The 13,010-nt window shown below is 33.9% G+C and overlaps 1 protein-coding gene across 1 annotated transcript in view; it reads left to right on the top strand.

The window, feature by feature from the left end:
- Positions 1 to 13,010, top strand: part of TLK1 (tousled like kinase 1) — a 70,143-nt gene that overhangs the window by 29,426 nt on the left and 27,707 nt on the right. The window contains exons 3-9 of the mRNA XM_075710088.1: positions 326 to 397; positions 6,119 to 6,194; positions 8,764 to 8,810; positions 9,177 to 9,263; positions 10,392 to 10,481; positions 11,339 to 11,431; positions 12,675 to 12,785. Of these exons, the coding sequence (XP_075566203.1) occupies positions 326 to 397; positions 6,119 to 6,194; positions 8,764 to 8,810; positions 9,177 to 9,263; positions 10,392 to 10,481; positions 11,339 to 11,431; positions 12,675 to 12,785 (576 nt within the window). The remainder of the gene's footprint in view (positions 1 to 325; positions 398 to 6,118; positions 6,195 to 8,763; positions 8,811 to 9,176; positions 9,264 to 10,391; positions 10,482 to 11,338; positions 11,432 to 12,674; positions 12,786 to 13,010) is intronic.

Below are 13,010 nucleotides of genomic sequence, written 5' to 3'. Positions count from 1 at the left end.
TAAGCCCATTCTCTGGAATCATTTGGTTGGGTTTTTCATTGGATGTTTTGGTATTCCCAAATAAGACTGAAACATTTTTGAATGTTCTAGGGTTTTACTTGGCTTAAAAGCAATCAAAATGCAGAATTTACTGTGCCCTGTCAAAACATCCACTTGTCAAACTTCTTATTCGCCTTGCAAGTCACAAGTGCTCTATAGTTAATCAATTTGTCCTTGCAAGCATTAAATTTTATTATTGTTACTTGTTATAACTGTGAGTGATAATACGGGATTAGTTGTTTTATAAATCTGTATATAATGTTTAGTATTTTATTTGTCTTGGTAGGCCTCAACAAATAACGAAAGTTCAAATCACAGTTTCGGAAGCTTGGGATCTTTAAGCGATAAAGAATCAGAGGTAAGTATATGGAGCAGATTCATTATTACCTCAAAATTTTAATGCTAACAACTCATAATTTTATATTGCACTTTGATGCCTTATTTTATGTAGAAACTTTTAAAGTAAAATGCAAAATACACAGCTAGATAGGGAGAAGCATACAATACTAGAAGATACCATCTCTGGGAGGAGGAGACATGACTTTATAAAAGTTTCTTTAGATTTTTGGTCATGAAACTAGCTGCTTCTGCTTCTTTATTATCTATGTAGTCATGCTGTGAGGATACATAGAGCTTTTGGAGCTGAAAGTGCTTAAATAGTTTGCTGTCTTTTGTTTAATAAGGTTTTTGTCAGCACAGATAAACTTTGACTAGTCTTTGGCTACATCTTTGAAAATACTCTAGAAACTAGTTTGCTGTTTTGTTTAAAAATATAGATTTACTCCAAGGCCAGACAGTAGCTATCATCTGCGTTTGTAAAAGCTGCAGTTGTCACTGTGTATTTTCTTACCTACTACCACTTCATAATCCAAAAAAGGATTCACACTCTTAATAGGTTTTAATGTGCAGAGTGCAGACTTCCCTGGAGTAGAAGATTTTCCTATTAACAACCAGCATTGACATAGTTGCACTAATGCAGCTCTTGCAATTTACCTATTTTGGGGTCAGTGAGTCCCTCTGACAGTTTTGCCTATGTACGTCACAGATTGCATTGATAAGATTATACCCATTGTAAGCAAGAGCGTATTTCTAGCCCAGGCTAGGACCTGTGTTTCAGTATGTCATGCCAGAGGGAGAGTTGTTTGGAATGTGCTTTCAATGTTATTTTCACATGTTAAAGCTTTATTTTGGGGCCTAATTGTTCATTCACTCAGTCACTACGAGATACTGTCTGATGTTTGCTTTTATACTGGCCTGACCAGCAAGTGAATTTAGTTGGTTCCCAAGACTGATAACCTTATAAATAAATGTTCTGTATGTGTGATTTAATGTTTTCCTCTTTGAAAAAGGCTCTGCTATGGTTTTTTTTCCCCTTGCCTTTCCCAGCTGGATTTTCCTTTCAATTGCATTTAGGCTATTTTCTTCATGAGAAGAGTCTGTCTGCCTGTTGATTTTTCTTCATGGCTTTTCCTAGAAATACTTTGGGCAGTGTTGCAGTGATGCAGGTCTGATGTAGATGTGGGAATGGAAATGTGCTGCAGTAGCCTGAAGGTTACGATGCATTATTGCAATTCTTTGACAGAAAAATGTGTCTCTGAGTAGCTGAGTAATCTCAGAACACTGACTATACGTGTAATAACTTTTTGGTGTAGAAAAATATTCTTTTACAGTTGGATACGTGAGATATGGAGGCGAGGTTTTTCCAAGGCATGTAAGTTTGAAAGTTCAACGTATATCTTCAGTCTCTGCACAGTGTTTTTACCTCAAGCCATGCTTCTGCATAGGGATAATGTATTATTTTTTTAAAAAATGTTCTAAAACTTGGATTCTAAAATAGAAATAGATTTTTTTTTTCCTGAAAAGTCCCTGCACAGATCTCCAGTGCACAGTGCTCCAGGTTTCTTCTGTGTTTTCTGAAAGACACGTCTTAATGACATTGAGTAATGAAGTATTTCTTGACCCATTTTCAGAAGTTGTCAGTTGTGTTCACTTAAATTAAATTATAATTGTGATACCAAATATGTTAATAAGCTTTTAGAGTTTTGTTCTTAAAATAACATCTGGTTACTTATGTCCTGTAATCCTAGAAACAGTACACTTTAGTTCTTAATATTGCATACAGGTTGTGGGATTTTTTTATGTGGTGGTTTGGTTTTTTTTTTTTAATGGCGTGACAATGAAGGTTTCATAATAATAGGGAATTTCTCTTGTGCATGCTAGTGTAGAAATACAAAGACTTATTCATATGGGAAGCAGTGCCATAATTTGATGTAGAGAGAACTGTTGTATTACAATAGATTTTGGGAGGAAAAAAAGTAGACATGCAAATCTCAGAATCACTGAAATTAATTTCTAGCAAGAATGTCAGTTTCTGATGAAATTGTGATGGTACATTCATGTCATCATTCTGTGCTTTCATCACTAAGTGGCACATTAAAAGAAAGTAAGTTTTTCACACATAGTTTTCAAAACAAAGCAGGCTTCTCACCCCCCCCATCCCCCCCTTTCGTTTTTTCTGGTGTGAATTTTTTCCTTTTTACTTTTGTACACGGGATTGCAGAAAACATAACTATTAGAACTGTAGTCTTTTTTTTTCTGTCTGATAGATGTATGAAGAGGGGCAACTTATCTGAATAATAGTTTTAATTGAGTTACTTCACAGAGGTAAACTTTGATCTGCCAAATAACTTGAAACCAGGCTTTATTCTGGATTCAGTTCAGGATTGTGAGCGATAAACATTAGCCGGATGTTTGATCTTAATATTCAGACACATATTCCAGTTTCTTTTAAAATGTATACGTTATTTTTATTTTATTAAATGCTTGGTTGCTGTGCTACATAGGTCTTAATTTGAGTCTCTATTAGCTACTTGTAGTCAAGATAAATCCTAAATTGGCTACCTGAGGTTGTGAATAAGTGCTTCTGGTAGTTTTCCAATATTTTGGTCTTCCCCACCATTCCTTATTAAAGTAGATTACTCCTCCTTGTTTTGGTTACAGATGCATTCTTTTATTTATAGCTAGTATTTTCTATTCTCTGTAGATATGAATTATTTAAAGGAGGACAGTTTTGTCTGTGGCTTGATTTGTCCAGTTTGATTAGTTATTTAAATGTTTTGCTCTGCTTGCTTGTAGCCGTTTAGTTGCTGCAGTTCCCAATAATACAGAACCCTCATTATAAATGTAATTTCAGAAGTAACTAAAGGTTTGATCTAATTGGAATTCATAATGTGTTGCAGAAGAAAACAGCATTGCTGTATTTGTTTGCTGTAGTTGTAAAGCTTTGAGGGGAAGGTAGGATTTAGAAGAAAATAATTGTGGAAAACTATCAACTCATTGTTCATATGAAAAATATTAACAACTAAACAAAATAGTAACTACTAAGCATAAAGGAGATTTAAGTGTTGAGAGACAAAAAAATAAGATATTTGATTTTATTACACATTATTTTAATTTTTTTTCATCTACAAAAATAACTTCCTGAGTTATGCTGTTACCAGTTCTACAATAAGGGTAGAAAATATTTATCTATACATAAAATATATAAAAATACTTATCTGAGTATTTTTTTTTTTAAAGGAGATTAACTAGTTTAGATTTGGTACTTAGAAATGTTTCTTTTATGAAAGAGGATGTGAAAAGCCAAGATTTAAAACTATAAATGTGAATAGAAGGCTCAGGGGCAGCACATTAAAACTGAGGGGTAAACTAGGATCAAGACCATGATGTATGAAGCTCTGCTAATACGCCAGGCTGTGGGTAACTTTAACATAGCTTTACAATCTACCTTTGGACAACTTCAAAACTATTTTGTCTTGCTTATGAAACAGTGGGATTTTAATCTAAATCTTGGCTGTATGTAAAGCCGCCTGAAGTGAGTGAAAGTAGCTTCAGTCTTTGTTTATCAGAGGGATACTCCTCAGCCCATTAATCTTCGGTTTCTTGTAATTTGTATGGTTCCATTCATTAGAAAGGATTTTGGAGAACATTTTTTAGTGATTGATGTACGCTGTACCTTGCCATGTGAATATTGTACTTAGAAAAGGTGAACATGACCTTGTTGGGTAACCTCATTAATAACCTCATTAGTGTGCTAATACTTTTTTGTTTGGAAGGTTAAATTAAATGCTGAAAGAAATCAGAAGAGCTTAAGGAAATAGACATTTATTAATTATTTGAGTTTCAGTTTTAAAACTATAAACATCTTTAAATGTCTGGTTTTTAAATACAAGACCAGTCACTGCAGTTGGAAACTAATTTTGATGGGGAAAATCTTAAACGGTTAGTCATCAATTAGCTTTTAAACAGCTTTTTTTTTTTTTTGCTTGATACAATAGGTAAAACTGACTACATTAGAATGATAACTGCAAAACTGAAAGCTGGAAAATAAGAATAACATGAAGATGTTTGGTTAAATAGTTTCAATCTAGTTGTGTGAAAGATAGCTTAATGTTGCCTATTTACCTGGCAGTAACTGCAAATTATTCAAGTAATACTTCTAAGCTATGCTTTCTGTTTTTAGAATCATATAGTCTTAATATAACTTCATTTCCAGGAGTCTGTATTGCACAGTTTGCGAATGTACAATACCACTGTAAAAGATGCAGATTTTTTTTAGAAGAGTTTATTTAAAATAAAATGTATGTAATTTGAACTTAATTTGTAGCCTTATAATACAACAGTTACAACTGTAAAACTTCCAAAGGTGTTTTTATGAAGGTATCAACAGAGCTAAAACTTCTAAAAAAATATATATGGTATAGATAAGAGAGACCTTTCCTGTCCTGACTGTTCTTTTATAGACTGATAATTTTCTACAGATCACAGGTAACTTAAAGTAGTTCTTTGCCAAAATAAGTATTTTAGGATATTTGTAGTAAACTTATATTTGAAAATATCCATATGAAGATTTTGGAACTGAAACATACTTGAAATGCTTTTAGTGATGGGTCGAAATTTGAATTTTGATATCATTTACTGTATTAAGAAAGAATACTTTGAGCACAGAGTGACAAATACAGTGAAATCACAAAATTATGTTATCATAAAAAAATGAAGCATCTTATCACTGATCTCAAATTTAGTCTGAGATATTAGGGACCATTGATTTCTTGACTGCAAAACAGAGTTCATGTAATGGCTTCTGTGCTTTCTCCAGTTACTGGCATGAGGCTGCTTGGAGGCTGAATACACACACAGCTGCAGTATCTTTTCCTTCAACCAAAGCAGCTTGTAGAATTTAACTTACACTGGGGAGATTAACTGGTTTGTATCCTCAGATCAAGGGAGAGCAAATATAATTTAGAGATACTTCCGATCACAGCCCTTTCTTGTTATCTGTGTTGTACATGCTGATTGTAGTTTCTAGGCAACTATATATAATATTTCTGGAATAAAATTTTAACAGATCAACAGATCTGTATTTTTTCACTTATCATTGATGTTTTTCTTTGACTTTCTTGAGATACAGATATGATGGGGAGGGGACGATGACACCTTCCAAGTGGATAGATATTCATTGCTCTCTTTTTGAAATCCTAAGCAGATTCTAGAAATCCACAGTTTATATTAGTTCGGAGGCGACTTCTGCACTTCCAAAAATGAGTAACATTATTGGCTTCCTGTTGAAGCACTAGAACTTTGTGTTTATACTGTGGCAACATGTAGAAAATGCTATCAAGAATCAGTTTATTTCATTAAGTATTAAGCTTTAAAACACCCACAACTATCATCTGAAGATCTTGGTAAAATATAGCCATAAGTGAAACCAAATTGGGTGTTCATAAACCCCAGAATGGATGAAGATGTATAATTGCTTGACAATTAATATGTAGAATAGCCTTTTGGGAAATAATTTAAGAATTATTTCTCACTTTCTTAAATATCTTTTCTAGCTTATGTTTATCTGATTGACCAAGGATCATATTACCTACTTTAACTAAGAACTGAAATTACATCCCTGCTGAATTGTGAAATCATGTTTTATGAACAAGGATTTAAATTTATTTCACAATAATATATAGCAATAATATAAATAAATAGAGATGCTGTTGGATCATGTTCTTTTTGTTGTTTGTAGACTCCAGAGAAGAAACAGTCAGAACCTTCCAGAGGAAGAAAAAGAAAAGCAGACACTCAGAGTGAAAGTAGCCAAGGTAAACTAAAATGTAAATAAATTAGATAGCTATTGCATGTATTTAATCAAATTATAATGCACAAAGTTCTGATTGTTAGCCTTAAAAATTCTGTATTTTTGCTTGCATAAGACAGGTGTTGGGGTTTGGATGATAAATTACGTATCCTTCCCCCCCATTTGTCACTGGAAGGGACAGGCAAGTAAAACCTGTACTGGGCTGGTAATTGCCCATTCATGTGCTGCTGCATGTGTAACTTGCAGCTATGATACAACTCTGTGTACTTTTTAAGAATTGTAGCAGCTCTCCTCATGTAAAATACCCTTGTGGTTTGTATTTCTTTCCAGTAGGTAAGGGGGAAAAGGGATTACAGATTATAATATCTGATTGCTTGTTTTTCAGGTATATTTAAAAACTGAATTTTATTCTTCCTTTTCTATTGTACAGTGTAGTTGTCTAGAGGGATAGGGAAATCAGGAGGAGACCGATTTCCAATTTATTATTTACAAAGCATAGTTTTTGTTGTTCCTCTCTTTAATGTGACTTCTGTGGGAGGAATGGTGGGAGTTTAACCTCAAGACAAAAAAATCATCAAAAGGGGAGAGGAAATACTTTTGATAACATCTGTATGAGCTTTTTTTTTGTTTCTAACTGAGCTAGAAAATGTCACTTCAGATACGTATCAATGGGCTCCATAGCTGGAAGTGCAACATGCTATTAGTAGAAGAATTATGTAGTTTGACTAAAATTAATGTCTTTGTAAGTGTTGCTTCATAGAGACCTGCTTTCTTCAAAGAACTTAAATTAAATTTGCTGTTTCCATTGTTGTAGTAGCCTATCCTTCCTGCTACCAATGAGAGTTGAAATTAGAGGTGATAGAAATTTTAGGAACCTTTTGGCATAGACAACATGATTATAATGTCTCATAATCACTATTTTACTGTCAGGAGCAGTGAAGCCGAATAGTCTGCACTGCAGTATTCTCAAGGAACTGGCCTAGGAAACTGCAGCATATTGGAGTGGTACAGTACAGTTGAAGCACAGCAAATACTGCTATTCTATTGAAAAAAGGAACAAGAGATCCGTCTCTTGTATATTGCATACCTCGGATTTTGACTTTGTAATATGCAAAATAATCCATAAATATTGAAGGAAAGTATTGTTTAGAACATGGAGGTAATTGGAAAGTGGGATACAATCGGTGTAAATCTATTCATAATTGGCTGCGTCAGAATAATTTGATGTATTTCTTCAGTGTAGAGTTCTGTAACATGACATAGAATAGATTTTTCTATACTGAAAAGGCATGAAGTCTGTCTCATTTATCTGGATGAAAGCAAATTTTAATTTGATAAAGTGATATATGAGAATTAAGCATGAAGACAGAACTCGGTAGCAGAATTACAGAGTAGGTAAAGAACTGGCTAGAGGACAGTAGCAGTGATATGTACACTAACTGGGCAACTACTGGAGGAGTTAGCTGTGTGCTCTTCTAGGTCTTTGAATTATTTTACCTAAATATTTCTGGTAAAAGTCTTGACACAAAAAGGGCTGCCAAATGTTTCTGTTTCTTCGTGGTATTTCTTAGTGACACAAAGCTATGCAGCATTGCTAATACAGAGGCATATTGGACTAGAAAGAATTCTTCAGGGCTGAAGCAATAGAAAAGCTTGAAAGTCTTTGCTAAAAAGTCCAAAATTACATTTTTGGACCTATGGGTAATGATCTCCTAATTTATTGCAAGTATTTTTTTCTATAAAGGAAAAGCTTTTAACAGTGGTCCATTTTCAAGATGTCTGACCTGCACAAGAGACAAACACAGTCTTAAGATTTACCAGTCATTTTAGGGCCAAACAGAATAAAGCATTTATGCTATTGGGTAAGGCGTTGGTGCGATCTCTGGAATGCTACATATGGGTCAGGTCCTCACATTGAAGAAAGATTAATTCACATTGGTGCTCCTGAAGTCTCAACACTGATTAAGATAAAAGAAATTCTACTCTCTCATTCTATTCTATTCTATTTATCTTCGTAGTTAACGCTGTGAGTTAGTCGATTCATAATCAGATTGGGAGGAATGGAAATGGGAGGAATGGAAATGCTTGTCATCCTCCATGCCCGCACTGTTATCGGCACTTCAGGAGGTTCTTGGGCTGAACATTTGGACACAATAACTCACCTGGAGCATATAATGTTAACAGACATGGTTAATTTGATATTTTGGAAGTGGGTAAACTTTGAGATAGTGCTTGAAAAGGGGAAGGACTTCGGCACTAAAGGTTTCATCTGTAGGATGAGAGATGAGTTTCCCGTTACCTAGAAGTCTAGGCTTGCTGCTAAGTCTGCGCTAATCTGGTTTAGAAATTGAAGCATGACTTAATTTCTGATTTGTCAATGAATGGAATATGCACATCTCTTTGTTGTGGCCAGTCCCTTAATTATCTACATAGGAACATCACATATTAGCACATCAAGGAAAACCAATTAACAAGTGGTAAGATTTTGCTGTAATTACTGTATAGGTAAAAATGTAAGATACATCATAGTAATTTATTTAATCAATTCTAATGTATTAATGTGTTTGTTTCAGGAAAGAATATTGGGGGGCGTGGTCACAAGATTAGTGACTATTTTGAGGTAAGGTCTTTGTGTGTTTGTAAAATTTAATTTAGCTTTAAAATATACTTTTACCTTTTTTGGTTGTTACAAAATTTTTGCTTGTAATGGACAGGCCTCTTGAGAGGATACTTTTTTTTTTCCTTTATGTAAGTTTATGAGTATTAAGCCTTGAAGTAGAGATGCAGTGGTCTCTTGGTGCAGCCTGAGCTAAACTACAAAAAATGTTTTCTTTCATGCTTTTCTTTAAATGTCTAGGCTGCACTAATACAAGTAATACAACCTAATTTACAAATTCTGTGTACAGATGAGCTGTATCATTCCGTAGTTGTATAATGTATTTTGATAAGAAGAATGACTAATTGGTGGGCCATATCTTCTCTTCAGTACCAAGGTGGAAACGGCTCTAGTCCAGTGCGAGGCGTACCTCCTGCAATCCGATCTCCTCAGAATTCACATTCCGCTCCTTCTTCTGTAAGTTTGTGAACTTCATAACTGCTGGAGATACTTTCATAGTCTAAAAGTAGCATAGTTGAAAAGAATCTGTATTCAAGGGAAGAGTTTTCAAAGGAGGGAATCCTGTGAAGGAATTCATTCTTTCAACAGCAAGGAAAAAAAAAAAGGATCAAGTTAAATATTAAAACTGAAATTTTCTGTTAACGCTGGGATTTTTTTTCTAAAATATAATTTTTAAATACAGAGTAATTATGTAAAATGTTGACTAAATGTTCACATGTTCTAATGACATCTATTCACAAGACTCACAGAAAAAAAGTGGAGGATTTTTCTTACTTATGAGGAAACTGAACCACTAAGTCGGGACTTTAAAAGCTCAGGTTTTGATAAATCATAACTTTGTAAATAATTGACACCTAATTTGCCTTTATCCTTTCAAAATTCTCTTTGTTGGTCATGCTAATTAATTTTTTTCCTCCTCATATGCACAATTTCAGTGTTAAGCATACCCACATGTGATTCTAAATGGACGAACAGATTCTGCCAGATACGAAAAGGATTTCTTTTCTCTGCTGGTCAACCTCAGCTTTTATTCCATGTACTTCCAACTTCAGGCATCCTTTTATTCTTGCTAACAGTATGCCGTGTAATACAGATTGTGGAATTTGGCTTGAAAATGATCTCATTCACACAATCCAGTGGGTTTTGGGAAGTTTCAGTGATGGGATTTGTGTTCTGATCTGCACTAGCTTCCCCTTCCTGGTTCTTCCATGGGCAATAACCACTCCAAAAATAACTCACATTACTGTATTTTTGAGTTGTGAAACCTTTAGAATCAGAAAAATAACTCTGTGTAACACTGACATCACCTTATGTCAGTCTTGTACTGTCTTAATCTTTCAGTCTGTTTCCCAAAAGTGACAGTCTTAGTTTTCTCAGAGAATATATTGCATCCTTTCTAAACTGCAAGTGATATATAACAGCATAGCGATAGCTCTCAATACAGTGCTCCAAGTAGTATCTTCTGTAATAAAGCTACTTTATTTCTCTAGTCTAAATTATTTTCCTACCAAGAGTTGTAAACAAGGCTATGTTCATAATTGAGTACTACAGTTCTATCTAAAATCCTTTGTTCATGCATTCCAGGTTCGACAGAATAGTCCTTCTCCTACTTCATTAGCTTTCGGGGACCACCCTATCACGCAACCAAAGCAGTTATCTTTCAAAATTACTCAGGTAACTATTTTTCAGTAGAGTTATCCTATATAATTTCAGACTGTAGGAAAAAAAACTGATAAGATATGTTTATTTCATTGTCTTTCAACTTCTTCTAAACTCTTAAGGGCTTTCAAAAGCTTGGCTTTTTACAATCTGCCAAAGCGTTTTTCTTTTAAGTTGAGCAGCTCATAATTTAAATCTCTCTGATTAGTTTCTGCACTTGCTCTGCTTCCAGCATTGCATTTCATGAGTAGTTAAATGACCACGTCGTTGGTAGGCTTTTGCTCAAGATTTTAGCTGTTGTGTGATCTTAGAAGTAGAGGCTGCTCTTTCAGGCAGTATTTGAAGTGACAGCTGCTGTTGTCATACTGCATTTAAAATGTGACACTGAAGAAGAAAAATGAGATGGTAATCAAAATGATCAAGATATAGTTCTGTCATGACTTTCAAAAGCCAAAAGCAACTGTTTTATCCTCTCTGCCATTTCTGACGTGATCTGTTATATCTTTCACACATTAGTCAGAACAAGGTTACTTCACCTGTTAACCAAATACAGACAATTTAAAGTAATTAGCTGACATTTACATTCTTGCCGTGTTTTTATATGCTTTTTTGTGAACAATAACTTTTCAGTTAGTGCTGAAATTTTTTAACACTGTTAGTAGTTTGTCCCAACTGTTCACAGTTGTCCTCATGAAGAGGGAAAGCAGTTTTGAATAAGAACCTTCCATGTCACTTTTAAAACACATGAAAATAAGATGTGCTGGTCTTGTTGAATGTTTTAAAGTATTTTATTTCTCTGCCTAACAAACATGAGAAAATTAATGCTGTAATTGTTGAAGGAAAGGATAAATATTTCAAAATGTTCTTTTTAGACTGATCTCACAATGCTGAAATTAGCTGCACTAGAAAGTAATAAAAATCAAGACTTGGAAAAGAAAGAAGGTCGTATAGATGACTTACTCAGGGTAAGTGCTAGACATGGAGTAAAGATACTTATTCAGAACAACAGGCAGTGAATCTGAGGCAAATACTTTCAATATTTGAATAATCCTTGTTTTTAAAAATTACCCTGGAGTTACCTAAATTAAAAGGTGAAACAAGTGCTTAATTTTTGTAAATTTTTTTTTCTGAAAATCCGAGAAGTCTATAAAATGAAATGCATGAGGGTTTTTTTTCTGCTTCTGTGCCACAACTTGCTAATGATTAAATATGTTTATAGGCTTTCTGAAGGTACAGAGAAAGCTGATGGTGTTTTGCACGCGGTTAATTCCTTAAGTTCGTAATATAATTTCGCATAACAGGTGTTTTTTTGTTGTTCTAATTGTGAATAGCAGTTATCAGTGGGAGAACTGTTGGCAGTTTCAGAACAGTGGTGATTGTGACAGAAATTATTACGGGCAATAAGTAACTACTTTTAATAAGAAACCTGTGCTATACTGTGATCTAAGACCTGTTTTCAGAAAAAAAAATCTTAATGCTTGTGCTCTTGAATGAAGTGTTGGAGAGGTGATATATAGAAATACGAAATATGAAACAAAAAAAAACCGTATTCACAAGTCATAGTCTGATTAGTGTTTATATGTGGACAAATACATATTAACCTGTGCAATCATGCATTATAAAATTGTACATGTAGACTGTTCTAGCACATGTTCACCAGTATGGGATAGGCAAACCTAACCTTTTTTTAAAAAAAAAGATCATTGAGTTTTAAACAAAATAATATTGTTGTGGGTTTTTTAAGGTAATAAGTTAAATATAATTGGAACGTAGGGAACTTGTTAAACTTTCTGCTCAGATAACTGAAACTTTTATCATTATGAATTTTTGTTTCCTTTTAAATTAAAAACATTAGGATTTCACATGACTTCAGCAAACAGATATAAAGGCTCCGGAGCTAAAATTAAACTTTCAGTTTAACACTGGAGGACTGGAAAAGTGATCAGTACAATGCTTTTATGTATTATTTATATGTTGAATGCTCTGTAATACAGAATGCAGCTCAGTGTAAAGGAAATAAAAAATCAAGCAAGACATCCTTCTACAGATCGGGATAGATCTGTGAAATGAGATTTTTGCCTATATATATATGTTTATGCATGTTCCTTACTTTAGTCATGTGAAGGTAAATAGCTTTATTTTCTGTGACAGCTGATTAAAAAAATAGTGTTTCGATGTATCTTTTCATATTTTGTATATATTTGTTAGGCTAACTGTGATCTCAGAAGACAAATAGATGAACAACAAAAGCTACTTGAAAAATACAAAGAAAGGTTAAACAAGTGTATTTCAATGAGCAAGAAGCTTCTAATTGAAAAGGTAAGTTTACTGCTTTTAAAATGTTTATGATAAAAACTGTGAGGGTGCTGTAGAACTCCATTACGATTCCTTCATTTTCACTTTTTCACATTAGTCTCTGACACTGAAACTTCATATGCATGGTCTCTATCTGGCAGTAAGTGTTTTTGTAAGCCTGAATAGGCAAAACAAAATGTTGAGCCTTTTTCAGATTGTGGAAAACGTGCCTTTTTTAATTTGAGGGGA

The sequence above is a fragment of the Pelecanus crispus genome, chromosome 5 (genome assembly GCF_030463565.1).
Source record: "Pelecanus crispus isolate bPelCri1 chromosome 5, bPelCri1.pri, whole genome shotgun sequence".
NCBI classification, from domain to species: Eukaryota; Metazoa; Chordata; class Aves; order Pelecaniformes; family Pelecanidae; genus Pelecanus; species Pelecanus crispus.
This window is presented reverse-complemented; position numbering and strand designations above follow the sequence as displayed.